General features: G+C 42.2%; 1 protein-coding gene and 1 long non-coding RNA gene across 2 annotated transcripts in view; one reads left to right on the top strand and one right to left on the bottom strand.

The window, feature by feature from the left end:
- Positions 1-5,702, bottom strand: part of SLC25A36 (solute carrier family 25 member 36) — a 33,130-nt gene extending 27,428 nt beyond the window's left edge. The window contains exon 1 of the mRNA XM_067002771.1: positions 5,546-5,702. Coding sequence (XP_066858872.1) covers positions 5,546-5,586 — 41 coding nt within the window. The 5' untranslated portion in view covers positions 5,587-5,702. The remainder of the gene's footprint in view (positions 1-5,545) is intronic.
- LOC125182685 (uncharacterized) overlaps positions 5,673-14,609 on the top strand; it is a 41,739-nt gene continuing 32,802 nt past the window's right edge. The window contains exons 1-2 of the long non-coding RNA XR_007162967.2: positions 5,673-5,881; positions 8,496-8,580. This is a non-coding gene — a long non-coding RNA (uncharacterized lncRNA). The remainder of the gene's footprint in view (positions 5,882-8,495; positions 8,581-14,609) is intronic.

Below are 14,609 nucleotides of genomic sequence, written 5' to 3'. Positions count from 1 at the left end.
CTTGAATTTTAAGGTAAATACTGCAAGGCTTGGCAAAATAATCTGTTCATGAGAAACCTCAGTGAGCAGTTTGTAGATAAACAAAGAGAGACAACTCAATAACTGTGTGACCCATAAAAATAAGCAACTGTTGAGGAACATGCCAGGTGTTCTGCCACCAGCAGTATTTTACTTAAAAATATGTTTCAAGCTTTGCTTATTTAACATACTAATGGAAGTACTGTGAAAGAGACAGCTATGTCTTTGTGCTCCTGACCCTGGCACACCAGGAACAGGCAGCCTCCAGCTCCAGCTTAGGAGTGCTCTATAAATTGCCAGCAGATTGCCACTATCGCCCCTGCTGCCCTCCTCTCAGGCTCAAATCTAGTTTTTTTGCTTGGTTGGTTTGGGCTTTTTTTTTTTTTTTTTTTTTTTTTTTAAATTTGTGGTTTAACACAAATTAGGGAGTAGCACAGTTCAGAAAAACGTTTCTCAAAAATTAGAAAATAGTGACATCTATTTTTCTTCTGAATACCACACTTGGGATTTTGTAAACTACTTCAGAAATCTGTATTACCTAAGAATACCCGGGTGTTCAGCATCTCCAGTGCTGGGCCCTACAAACTGTGACTTGTAAAAACAGTTACAAATATGTGACTTTTTTTCTCCAAGATTAGCTGAGTTTCACCAGAGAAAGTGGGTAAGCAAATACTCTCCTGCTGACAGAGCATAAACTGCAAGTGGAAAGGGCAGAGCGTGAGATGCCCCTGCCAGAAGGTGCCTAGCAGGCAAGCGAGAGTCACCTGAAGTTCTGCACAGTGCTGACTCCTGAAGTAAGACAAGGCACTTTGCTAACGTGTAAGCCAGGACACAGACCCAGCCCTTAATTCCAAACCTTCCCAGCTGAAAAAAAAAATATCATTTTGCAAATACTAATTTCTAATGAATGTCATGAAAGACCCCAGTTATCTTACCTATCCCAAATTTGACATATGCCTCTAATCAATGTTCACTACAAGCCTTTGTGAGCTTTGCCAAGTGCTTATAAGAAAGCTGAATTTCATCAGAAACACCTAATTGTATAAGGGCATGATAATCCACCTGTAGGCGCTAATTTACTTAAAGTAAATCTACAAAAAAAAAAAACGTGGGGAAAAAAGGAAGATTAAAAGATCACTACTAACCCAGACAAGTCAGAAAATTAAATATTCAGCTTGAACTGTACAAGAGCCAATGCACTCAACGAAACAGGTAAATATGCGGCTACCAAACAAACTCAAAACAGATTAACAATAAAACCAAGAACAGTTGTCTCTACTTGATATCTCTTGGACAGAAGAACTTAGGAAGACTGCAACACAAGCCTAACCCAGAGAGCACCCATGGAAAACAAACAAACAAACAAAAAAAAAACCACAGTTGATTCCAAATGCACATTTAGAAGTCCATCACCTCACTTGATTAATGTATTTGGACGTATTTTGGCTTTACACTCTGCTAGTACTTCAGCACAGATCCTCAGAACAGTCAACCCCTTGTACCAGATAAATCTCTGTTATTGTGACGATATGCAAGGGAAGGAATACGCATATGCTCCAAAAGCTAATCCTGTCCAGCATTCAAATCACGGGATTTATTTCCAGGGACAGCTGGATGGGAAAACCTTCTTTTAGTGTTTCAGGTTGAGAGTACCTGCTTAGGAGTCGCTGCCCTTGTGCAGAATTGTGGGCTGCTGTGTGTGGACACCCCTGCAGTAAAAGCAGGCACAGCTCTAGCATGGATGAGGGTCTCAGCACTTCAGCCACTGGACTGTCTGCTAATGCTCCCAAGAGGATTAATACTCCCAGTACCGCTGGTATAGCTGACCTATAATTGTAACTACTGCTGTTTAAGAACCACCAGCTTTTCTTCCTTTACCTAATTACTTATTTTACACAAGCCCATGATGAGGCTGCATAGCACTTACCTTAGATTCACCTTTCACTGTATTTGTAACTGCGGCCTCAAAGACTCGGAGATAACCCTTGACCCTGTTATCTTGGGTCTACATTCATTCATGTATTTTACCTGCTGCTTCTCTTTCCTCTATGAAAGAGTTCCCTGCAAATACTGACTGACAAGATAAACAGTGAGAAAACCGATCTCAAAAAGCTGTCAGGAAAACACGGAGCCACTTGCAAGCAGAACGCCTTCTAATCTCTTTACCACTTACCACAAATTCAGGTCCCCAAACTGTCAGCAATTTCACAGACCCGTCTTACAGCACAAGAGTAACTGGTGTTCACATCGACAGGTAACTTGCAGGTCTGAATATCAAACCTACAGCATCCCTCTTTTGAGAGGGAATTTAAGGCCTTTGGGAAGTAAAATTTTCAGAAACAGCAAGAATCCATCTCACTAATCTGGAAGTTTCAGGGTTTTCCTATTGTTATACTGCTAAACTTGTACATTACACATCTTTCCATCTTTCTCATTAATATACTGGCTAGTAGTACTAGCAGCTAGTAGCCCACAGCCCCCTTATTCACAGATTATTCTTTTTGCTGAAGTTTTAAAAAATAACAAATTTAAGCTAAATTCCTTAAACTAAGAAATATTAATCAAGCCTGTTTCTAATTAACAATGTAAAAATGAAATTCCCCTGATGTGCTGACATACAAAAACGTACAAGTGAAAACTGGAAAAAATAACACAAGGGGAACAAGCATCACTGCTTTCCATTATCCAGAACAAACACTAACATGGAGAGCGTAGCTCCAATTAGGACCGAGGGCAAATAAATACTTACAACGTGACATTTGTATCAAGTAAAACAGCTTGACAGCTGAAAACATCAGTCAACTAGAAGGAAATATGAGAAACATTAGCTTCACAATTCTTCAGACACAGCTATTGTCATGCAATTTGGTCACCTCACAGAGCAAAACCCAAGCTACTCAATGCTTCAAGAAAGAATTGCTTTTTTTTTTCCCCCCCCTGCAGTAGGGTACCTAAACACAAAATTAACCTAAAGTTGAGGCAGAAAGGCACTAGCCTTCTCCTATGCCTCACAACAGGAAGAACTGGTTCTCAAAGACATTCAGGGTTATGCCAGGAATGTATTTTAAGGAAGGAGGGAGTCCAGGTGCTTGGTAACTCAATTACAGGTCAAGTGCCTATTTTCTGACAGGCAGCTAGAGAAAAAAAAAACGAACACCACCAATCACCATCCTACACTCTAAGTTATTAACTAATATCTTCCTAACTGAAATAAAGAAAAATCCAAGAGTCTTTCACATGTACGGTATCTGATGTTTCTAAAGAATTCAAACTATCTTAAGTGCATTATTTGAGTTTTGACTATTTCAACCACTACAGGGATTCTGGAATAAAAGCACCTGAGTTTACCTGGCCAACACGTTGTCTGCAGTGACAACAGTGGTTATCTGACTACCAAATGGAAAAACAGACAACATAAATACAATCAATAGCTGGACTCCTGAAAAGGATGAGTTCTGAGCGATGCAACCGAGTACCTCAGAGGAAAGTTGAGCTCCACGTGAAATATGATTTTGTATCGGGACCCAACATTACAGGCATTCCAGCTATGGTCACACAAGGACGAGATACGATTAGCAGATGGAGCTGGGTGGTAGCTACACAGTTTGTGGAAGGAGATCCTGACAAATAGGTTTATCAGGACAAAATATGAGCTAAGTAAGCGGCTGCAAATGTGTCACAGCATGAAACTGAACTCCAGGTCCACTGCTGATCCGTTCTGGAAGGCTCCCTGCAATCACTCTACAGTATGAAGGAGTGCACGATGGTGGTTTTGCAAACAGCCTAAAAAACTATGTTTAAATGTCCTAAGACGATAGCAAAGTTATTGCATGGAACTAATTGCTTACAAATTGTAGCAGTTACAACTGCTTTTCTGTAAGGAACATGTTCTTAAAAGGCTGTAACACTTTTTCTTTTATTAACATGGAATTCTTATTTTTCCACCTTATTTCCAACAAGAGTGATGTTCTTCCCATGCTATGCGTTTTCTGCTTCTGAATGGGACTGCTGTTATGCTTACATGTACACCTTCAGAGAATCTATTTAAAGTCAAGAAGGTCTAAGAAGTGCATTGGGTGGGGACTGCACGTAAAAATAGTACTTTGTTGGTGTATTGGCTGATGCATGAACCAGTCCAGCAAAATCACTTAGAAGAGCTTTCTTTCAAAAAAAAAAAAAGCGCCATTTCAATTCATTGATGGTGCTAGACTTCATATGCCCGCCATTCCAAAATAAGTACTGACTTGTTTATTTTTAAACACGGAACTAGTATTTCTGTTATACGATATCGGTCACATTTACAACTGACATGCAGTTATGAGGCAGAGAGATGAAATTCTCAAAAAAATGAAACTAACAGAGTAAAATTACTTTCAAGAGATCAAAGCAGATAGAAATTGCTGAGCAATTTTCTTCCACTACTGTACCCCTGCCCAGTACTGCTAAAACGGTCAATCAAACCTGTTGGGTGGGGATAAGGATACAGAGAGATATAGAAAAGGAGGGAGGAAGGATCATTAGAAATAAAATGTCAACTTCCACATGAACTGGTAATTGCCCAGAAGTACTGCTGTTTGACAGCTGTTGTTGGATTGTCATGAAACAAACTGGGCAGCTACTGAAAAATCCTAGAATAGCCCCACCTACGTTGCTAAAACAGCAATGTCATCACTTAGAGTTTCAGTAACGAAAACGGGAATTAAAGACTTAACGTAGACCTTACAAAAAGAGTCAGCAGATTAAGACATCCGCACTGTTTGCATACAGTCTCCACTGAAACCCAAAGGGAAACAAAGCTTCCTTCCTTTTAAAGTCTCCCCGAGGACTGAGGAGCGCTCCAGCGATCTGCAGCCCACCACGCTAGCAAAGAAGCCACGCGATGACCTAGAATAACTTTCCTACTGCTAAACATGACCAAACGCACGCTGCTAGCTTCGCTGCGCTAAGGTAACAGGAAACGTGCGGCTGGTACAGGAGGAAAAGTCTGTCGGCCCTTTCCTCACAACACAACCCCTGACCCCACTGACTGGCACCTACCTGTTGACCAGACTCTTCTGGAAAAAGAGCTAGCTCGTTGAGCTCAGCGACCCTCATTCGGTCTGAAGTTTACAGGTTTGCGCCTGGTCTAAATTACCGCGTATGACTTCCTACGAACCTGCCCCCCCGCAGACAGGAGTTAAAGCGCCGCACCGAGCCCTCTTCCCGCTGCTGTGTGAGCGCCGACAAGGATGCGAACCCAAGGAGCAGCGCACGCCACGCGCCAGGCCCGCAGCCGCGCAGCCCCACCTCCCAGAAGCCCGAGGTCAGCGGGTGCCGGCGGGGAGGCACCCGCAGAGCACCGGCCGAGGCGGGGGGTGCCGCAAACCAAAGCGCGACCCCCGGCGCTGCCCCAGCTCCCTGCCGCCTCCGCGGGCCCCGTTACCGCCCCCAGCCCCGACCGCCCCCAGCCCCGACCGCCCGCAGCCCCGCGGCCGGGCCCCGTGGCGGCCCGAGGCCCCCCGGGCGCCCCCCCCCGCGCGGCACGCACCCGCCGGCGAAGAGGTGCACCAGGGTGTCCCGCTGGCTCATCCTCGGCAACGGCCGCTTCCGCCCCGCCAGCCCGCGCCCGCCGCTGCGCCGCTTCCGGCGCGGACGGGGGACGGGGATGGGGCGGGGCCCGGCCTCTGGCTCCGCCCCCTCCCGGCCCGCTACGGCGCGGCGAGGGGGCGGAGGTAAACAGAGGCGGCTATTGGCTGGGGGGTGACGTCACCGCCGCGCTCCGCCTTATATAAGCGGGGCCGTTACGGCCCTGTTTGTGTAGCGTTCACAGGGTTCGGTCCGTCGCGTTCGGGGTTCTCCGAGTTTGTGGTGCCCCGAGCCCCAGGTGAACGCCGGGGTTTGGGCTCCTCGCCCAGCTCCCTCGCAGCATCCTCGGCCCGAGCTGCTTGGGCTTGGTTTTCGTGTTACAGCTCGTGGCCTCGGCTGCTGAGGGAGCGCCTCTGGAGGAGGCTCCCCGGTGCTGCATCCTTGGGGTTTTTCCGGATTGAGCGTTGTGAATCATCAGCTCGGTTCCGCACTGCTTTTCTTCAAAAGCAGGCGTTATGTTGTAAAACATGAAAAATGGTGCCCCACGGGGAAGTTATTAACACGGCACATAAAGATGTCTGAGTCAATGTTCTCAGTGCCCAAACACCTCCAAGCAGATAAATGGCTGCCTACAGTCTTCATGAATGCGGTGCTATCTAAAGAATTAACGTAAATTTATATCTTTCTAAGTATGAGGGTTTTATTACTACTTTGTAGAAATGCAACAATTTTTTAGCTCAAAAAACAAAAGTGCACTCTAAAGCAGCTATTTCTTAACCTAAAAATCTATCAGAAGGTGAATTGAGGTGAAAGAAACTAATAAGCTAGAAATGTAATCCAGAGTTTTGCAAGAGGAGGAGGTTGGGTGGGAGAACGGCTGGAGGAATGTGTGAGATGTGGAGGTGCTGAGGCAGGGGGACGTAGTTAATGGTGAACTGAGACAAGTAGGGCGATGATTTCAGTCAGCATTTTGCTTTGGTACCCCCCACACAGCATGTTGTTGAAGCTAGTGAACCAATGAGCGAGACTTGAAATAGTTCATTAAAAACAAACTATTCCAAAATAGCAGCACACACTTTACTAATCTGTAGTATACATATGTGAGATGTATGAAACTTATTCAAAAATCTACCAATTCTTCTACCTGAACTTGAGCAAAGTCTTTGATATGGTCCCTCACCACATTCTTCTCTCTAAATTGGAGAGGTATGGATCTGAAGGATAGACTGTTAGGTGGATAAAGAATTGGTTGGCTGGTCACAGCCAAAGGGTTGTGGTCAATGGCTCTATGTCTGGGTGGAGGCCAGTCACAAGTGGTGTCCCTCAGGGGTCGGTCTTGGGACCGGTGCTCTTCAACATCTTTATCAATGACATAGACAGAATCACGTGCACCCTCAGCAAGCTTGCAGACGACACCAAGCTGAGCGGTGCAGTCAATACAATAGAGGGAAGGGATGTCATCCGGAGGGACCTGGAGAGGCTGGAGAAGTGGGCCTATCAGAACCTAATGAGGTTCAACAAGGCCAAGTGCAAGGAACTTGAGAGCAGCCCTGCAGAGAAGGACTTGGGGGTCCTGATGGACGAGAAGCTGGACATGAACCAGCAGTGCGAACTTGCAGCCCGGAAGGCCAACTATGTCCTGGGCTGCATTAAAAAAGGGGTGGCCAGCGGGGAGAGGGAGGTGATTGTCCCCCTCTACTCTGCTCTTGTGAGGCCCCACCTGGAATACTGTGTGCAGGCCTGGGGCCCCCAGCACTAGAAGGATGTGGAGCTCTTGGAACGGGTCCAGAGGAGGGCCACTAAGATGATCAGAGGGCTGGTGCACCTCTCCTATGCAGAAAGGTTGAGGGAACTGGGCTTGTGTAGCTTGGAGAAGAGAAGGCTCTGGTGAAACTTCATTGCGGCCTTCCAGTACTTGAAGGGAGCATATAAACAGGAGGGGGAAGACCTGTTTATATGTATTGATAGTGATATAACAAGGGGGAATGGTTTTAAACTGAGACAGGGGAGATTTAGGTTAGAAATTAGGAGAAAGTTTTTGACTCAGAGAGTGGTGAGGCACTGGGACAGGTTGCCCAGAGAGGTTGTAGATGCCCCATCCCTGAAGGCATTCAAGGACAGGCTGGATGCAGCTCTGGGCAGCCTGCTCTAGTGGTTGGCAACCCTGCCCAGAGCAGGGGGGTTGAAACTAGATGATCTTTAAGGTCCTTCTCAACCCAGGCCATTCTATGATTCTATGAAAAAGTGAGAAAGGATCATATGCAGCTTGGCAAAAGATGTCGCACAGGCAAGTGAATATATTTAGCTTAATTAGAAGAGTTAATTTAAGAGTACTTGAAAACTCTACAAATGATTTTATTCAATGATGCATGAAAGATGAAGGGTCTTACGCCAAATAGTTGGAAGCCACAAGTCCCATTTTTTTTCAGTTCCCTCTGTAGCTTAAGAGGGAACAGAAGATGAGTTTTCTGCAGACAATACGATGCCTTCCAGTGAGCACATGTCCCAGTAAACTTGAAAGCAAGTTAAATATGAGGAGAGTTTGACAAAGTCTCCGCTTTATTCCATCTTTGTGGGTGAACTCCTAACCTGGGAGCTATTAACTTCATTTTGCACTTACGGTTTACACTGTGACAAATGAAAAGCTGTAAATTGATTTTTATGAATGTTTATTGAATAGTAAGTATAAGTACACCTATCAAAACATTTGATATCCATTATTAGATGCTTTCAAAGGGTTTTTAAGTCTATCTTTTTATAGAAACTTAATGCTATTCCACTGATTAAAAAGGCCCAGTCTGAAATATGTTCAATTTTTAATAATAGTCTGAAGCACTCTAATTCCAAATGATGTTGCAGCATTTCTTGGGGGCTGTCTTTAATATTACTTTTTCTTCTCTTCTACTTGCCAGGCTGAGTTTTCTGCTAGTACTACATCTCCAGTGACTGATGGATATGAGTTCTTACACTGCATTTCCCGCATCCCAGCGGGCAGAGGTAAGTGTCAAGTGGAATTGCCACATGGGATCACTTTTGAGAGCTCCGTTACACAAATAAAAGCTTTCAAATCTCATATCCCACTTTCAAAAGATGTTATTTGGGTCTTGTAAGATTCTGGTTTTTTCATAATTTTTTTTTGCAAAATCTGAGTAACTCTCCTATTGAACCCTCTGCTTTTACTTCTTGATTCTTCAGAAATTAAAAAAGTGTTCTGCTGGGCTTCAGACTTACTTTTCGTATCTGCTGGGTGTAACTCAGGCATGTGATAGGACTCAATAGAGTTTCAGTGGGAAAAACCCATGCCAAAATTTAAGACCATGTTTCTACATTTGCTAGCTCTGACTTTTTTTTTTTTTTTGCAGTTTGCCTTCCATATACAATGTTCTTCACTTTTCCTCATGGTGCCTTAATTTTCATTGATAACTTTCTGTGGTAAAAGAGTAATAAAAAAAAGCTATCTTTTCTGATAACACCTATTTTTTCCTGCTCTCTTGTGACAGCCTAAGGTGCGATAATGTGTTTTTTTTTTCCCCACTCTATGGAATTTCTGCTGCTGACTTTCAATTGGGTTTCTAAAAATTGCATTTGCCTTTCTATTCTGAACTACCGTGTTGGACTCCTGCTCTTATGGCTCAGATTATGACTCCCTATTTCTCTAATATTTTTATGACCACATTACACAAGTTGAAAACATACCGGAAATAAAGAACACCTGAAGACAAAACTGCAGACAGGAGATACTGATTTAGTGTAGATAAGGCTTTGCCTTTCAGTATTCTTTAAATAAGCACTTGCTGTCTTTTGCCAGTGACAAGGTTAGGCCTCATAAAACAATATAATACAAATTCCCTGTGAAATATTTGTACCAAATAACCTATTAAAAATATTTTACGTTCTTATGTGCTCTGTTAGGTATATTATTCCATCTCCTGACCACGCAATATATTTACTCACTTCAAAAAACGTGAAAACAAGGTATATTCACTTGGAAATCTTGATTATGAAGTTTTAATCAATTTTTTTCTTTCCATGAAATTCTCCTGCTGTTGGGATAAAATTATTTATTGATATCAGGTTAATGATTTGTATCCATTACACGCTGATGTGGAGAGAGGGAACCTTGTATCCTAATGTTTTAAGAGACATCAAAAGTAGATGGAATCCTTCAGTCAAATTCTTTAAGTTGCTGCCAAAGAAAAAAAAAATACCTTTTCATGTTGGTGGGTGGAGAACTAAGTTTGAAGAGCAGAAGGCAGCTAACCCATGACCCTGGCTTGCAAAATCTCTTCCCTGCCTGTGATCTGGAGGTAGAGGCCCGCTGTGCTCTTAAGGGCTCATGAAGCACAAAGTTTGTTATCAACCTGCTGGCCCTGAGCTGCTGGGTAATGAGATGGAAGAAACTCATTTCTCTGTGACCAAGGCAGTCTTCACAGGTGTGACTCAAAATGCAACAAGAGCTGTTGTTATGGTATGCTGTATTTATTCGTTATTTATCCTCAGAAAGTACTGTTTCCTAATCTTTTATTCCTCCAAATTTTAGTTTCAGTGAGTCGTAGTATTTCTGGGCCCAACGTTATTCTCCTTCATTTGCCATAACATACCAGCAGGCATATCCCAAAGGTATTTGCCAGCACGTTACTTAGCTATTTGTTTCCTCCAACTATTCTTTAGATCAGCTAGTCAAAGCAAAATGCATGTATCGGTAAGAACTAGGATGGGTTAGAAGGTTTATATTACATTCAAGTCTCATTTTGCTACACTGTTGGCTTGTTGTACAACCTTTGTGTAGCTTGGGAGCTGACTTTTTCAACCTAGTCGGTTTCCAATGAACCCTTCAGCTGATGGGGTCCCTTCATGCTTGCATATTAACAGCTGCCAATTCCCAGTTGTCAATTCCCAGTGTCAATTCCCAATTAAACCAACTAGCAGTTTGCTGTGAGGTGAAGAACTGCAAAGCACATAGTAAAGATTACAGGATAAACTAACTACAGGCACAAGATGGAAGATAGATACGAAATGTGTTCAGGTGTTTTCTATTGAGGTCTTTTGAGCAGTATGCTTGCTTTTTGTTTGTTTGTTTGTTTGGTTTTTTAATCATCTTCTATAAAGGCTTTATCAGTTTTGTATCAGAACAAATTAAGCAGCTCCTTGGTGGAAGAAGGGTCTAGGTTAAACTAAGTGTAAACTTTGAGTGTGTAAGTCCTAGATCAAAGAGAAGAGGAAGATGTGGGAGACAGTTTAACAGGTTTGTATAGGGGGGCAGATACTGTAGGCGGTCCTGTGTGATGAAATGCTAAACAGCAGGCATTACTTCGAGGCGAACTAGGGAACTGGTGGGAGGAATGGTAGGAGGTGAGTAAGGTTAAAGGTAGCTGATACTGTAGGGTCAGCTGCAGCTCAGATGACGTCAAGCCCAGTAAGTGGGATATGGCCCTAGGATTTAGCAGCAACAATGTGTGAGTGGGGTGTTACTCCAGGGTGGAAAACAGTGAGTTGCTCTTACAAGCATGTTGGAAAGGAGACTTCCAACTTATGTGCTTTGGAAAAGGAGTACTATGTGACTAAAGATTCCTAGTTTCTTTTGTTTTCTATAAAGTGCATTTTTTTTAAAAGTCATTTGATTCGTCATTTGTGAGGAGATGATGTACAGCTCATTAAACAGCCAGCATTAATTTCCCCGTATGTCTGCCTGAGAAATGAGGTTTGACCCAGTGTTAATGACACTGAAGAATTGAACTGCTTTGTTACTGCTAATGAAGACTTGACAGAAGGGTTAAATTTAGATGTAAGCCTCTAGGAAGAAAGTGTCTGGGCTTCTTTAATACATAGCATATTAAATAAAGAGAGGATTTTTTTTTTTAAATACTGTGGGGTTTTTTTTTTTTGTTTGTTTTGCTGTTTTGCCTAGCTTGCTTCCATAGGCTGTTTAAAACCGGGGGAGATGACTGTTGTGATTTCATATATACCTTCCTAATGAAGGGGAAAAAAAAACATTAGACTTAAACATCAAAATCTTGGGGTTGGCCCATAAATAGCCATTGTTTTCTGACTTGTGCACATTAGACTTTTGCGACAAATACCCCCATGACAAAGGACTGGCTTAGGTTTTTGTGGCTATAAGTTGGGTGTATTTTCATTTGCAGATCTGGAATCATAGCAAGGCCATTACAAGGAATGTTTTTTTTTGCTTGTCAAGTGTAATAATTATGGAAATGAGTATGCTTTTGTTGTTCTTTTGACATGGCACTAGTGAATTTGTGTGTAATGGTGTAAAGTACGATAGTTGGAAGACCCCTATCCAATCAAAAAGCTGTCTAATTAACTCTGAGAAAAAATAAATACTGTGGTTTAATTAATATTCTTCTATCGGTCTGTATAAAAATATATATAACGACATTTCACAAATAACGAAGTAGAATGAGACAAGTCAGATGTTTAGCTGGAGCCATTGAACAGATCATTGATAGATTTAGAAGTAACCTTTTGACCAAGAAAGCTAGCAGGGAGACTGCGGCAAACAAGTTTCTCTATGTATTTAGTAGGCTTTATTTTTCTTGTTCCTTGAGGGAACTGGTTTGTAGCTTACAGAATCTCTTAGGAGATACCCAGAAGATATAGTAGAAGAGAACAGTGGAGAAGGATAGTAAGTAGGGAATGAAGAAAAGCAGCTTTTTTTTTTTTTTTTAAATAAGGTCAGAGGTCAGTAGAGTGAAAAATGAGGATGAGGACAGTGGTATATGTAACGCTGAGGAAGAACAGAAGGCAGGATGGCTTGCAGATAGAAATGAGAATGAAGACAGGGTCGGTCATATCGACACCTGGGGTGCTTGTTAGTAGTATAAGGCCTACTTGTTGAAAATTGGATTTCAGAGTTGCGAACTCTCATATATTTAACGGAGAGAGGGGAAAGTAGTTAATTCTGTGGCCTTTTTGAGAACTGCAGAGAACACTTTTCATGACTTAGGCTGTCAGTTTTCAAGAAAGGTGTGTTCAAACTCTATCAGTTGTACAGAAGAGCCACCCAGGTTATCTGGAAAACAGATAGCTTATCCTATCAGGGAACACTTAAAAGATTTTGTTTAGACTGGGTAGATAAGACAAGTTACGATTGCTGCTTACTAATGTGTCAAGGGAATAAACCACAGAGACCAGGAAAGTAAAACACTATTTAAGCTTAAGGTCGATATTAGCAGAGGGACTGTGAGTAAGTTCAAGGTGAAGAAAAAGTGAGGGGAAAAAAAGAAGTGAAAAGAAAGTGATTCTGGTGTGATTTTCTGCAGTACCTGGAGCCTGGAATGGAATATTGAAGTCCTGAATGCACCCTGCTCTCAGATGGGTGTCTCAAATGTGAATCCATCATGCAGTTCTGTTTCAGGCAATCTCTAAAGCCTGGACTTTTGTCCTTAGCTTACTTTGAGAGCTGTGGCTAAACAAAATATCCCAAGGATCATAAATGAGTTTCCTGATGTGAAAATTTTAAAGGATTTCAGCAGTTTATTCACTCCTTAATGAAACAGAACCTCTTTGCAATTTTTTCATCAAAAGGCAGAAAGAAGAGTGACTCATTTAGAAAAGGTGAATGTGTGACTGTGTTGGTTTTGCACAGCTGGAGTAAGCAAAAACAGAGCTTGAGATTGCTGTCAGCTGCAGCTAGTTACTGCACCTCAGTGTTGTTTTTTGGAAGACACTTGGGAATAAATGAGGGGAGGGATCACAGCAACACATACTGGTCTGTGGTGGCCTGGGCTTTCAGATTTAACGTAAGCAGCCTAATTTGGACAACTGAGCAAATCCAGACATCTTAGATGTCCATGAGGACTACAGAAGTGCTCTCAGGCCACTAGCAGTTGCCTAGGAAGTCAGCCACCTTGCTGTTCTCACTTGATAAATGTGGCTTAATAATTAATTTCCATCTGGAGGAGATGTTACTTCTCTAGGTTGTCTAAGCCTAGACAAAGAATTTGCTGACTCAGGTGTACATTAGGGAGCTAAGTTTCATTACTGCTAATGAAGCAATTAAGGGAGTATAGAAAGAAAGCTTTGCTTTTTTTCAAGCAATAATACACGAAATTTTGATACCTAGCAGTATGGTATAGTTCTTGTTTCCTGGATTGTACCTTGGATGTTACATATGTGACAATGCTCAGCCTCAATTTTGAAATGTAACAGCCGTAACTAAAATGGAAGCTGTTGGATAAGCTGCTGCCATGAGTGGAAGATGTCAAGCATTAATAGGTTGTTTATCCTAACAAGGCAAACACTTCAAATTTTATTTTAAATCTATCAAGTCTTTGATTACTTTTAGTAGGCTGTGGAAACAGCTTATTATGTTCCAGATTCTTCTGGCAGTCTCTTCCATTACTTTCAGAAATGGGGTTAAAAAAAAAAAAAAGTTGGTATTTTTTTAAGGGCTGTAAAAATGATAGTTGACTTCTCCCCCTATCCTAAGAACTACCTTTGCCTAGAAATATTATAAGAAATGGAGTGCACCTACCTGAAGTGTAAGTAATGCCAGTTTGAAAGGTGGTTAACAATGGGAGAATGGAAAATTACAAGTTAATCTGCTTAGGTAAATAAGACTTTGGAATACTGATTAAGTTAACTTTTGGCAACATCTTAAGAAGACTATGGTGAGCAATTAATGGTAGCTATGTGACAGATCATCAAGTCAAACAGATGAAATCTCAAGCTGTTGTGGAGTTTATATAGTACACACAAGCTCATGAGAGTTCTGAGGCTATATCACAGCCCCAAGTACAGAGCTCCAATAACTCTTTCCTGGGTGGTTGATTCCTCTCCTGTGCAGCACAAACTCACTTTCTTTAGCCTGTTGTCTAATTAAATGCAATCCAATTTAATGGGTTATCTTCCCTTAGTTCTTTGAATATACTCTGGAAAATCTTTTGCACATTTTCTGTAAGCTTAGGCACAATGAACGTCAAGGATTCGTATCATGCTGTAAGTCACCTTAGCCTTGGTGAAGTTGCTGCTTGGATTAGTTTGATCTTATCAGCCCTTTGGAAACA

Source organism: Anser cygnoides, chromosome 9, assembly GCF_040182565.1.
Source record: "Anser cygnoides isolate HZ-2024a breed goose chromosome 9, Taihu_goose_T2T_genome, whole genome shotgun sequence".
Classification (NCBI taxonomy): domain Eukaryota; kingdom Metazoa; phylum Chordata; class Aves; order Anseriformes; family Anatidae; genus Anser; species Anser cygnoides.
This window is presented reverse-complemented; position numbering and strand designations above follow the sequence as displayed.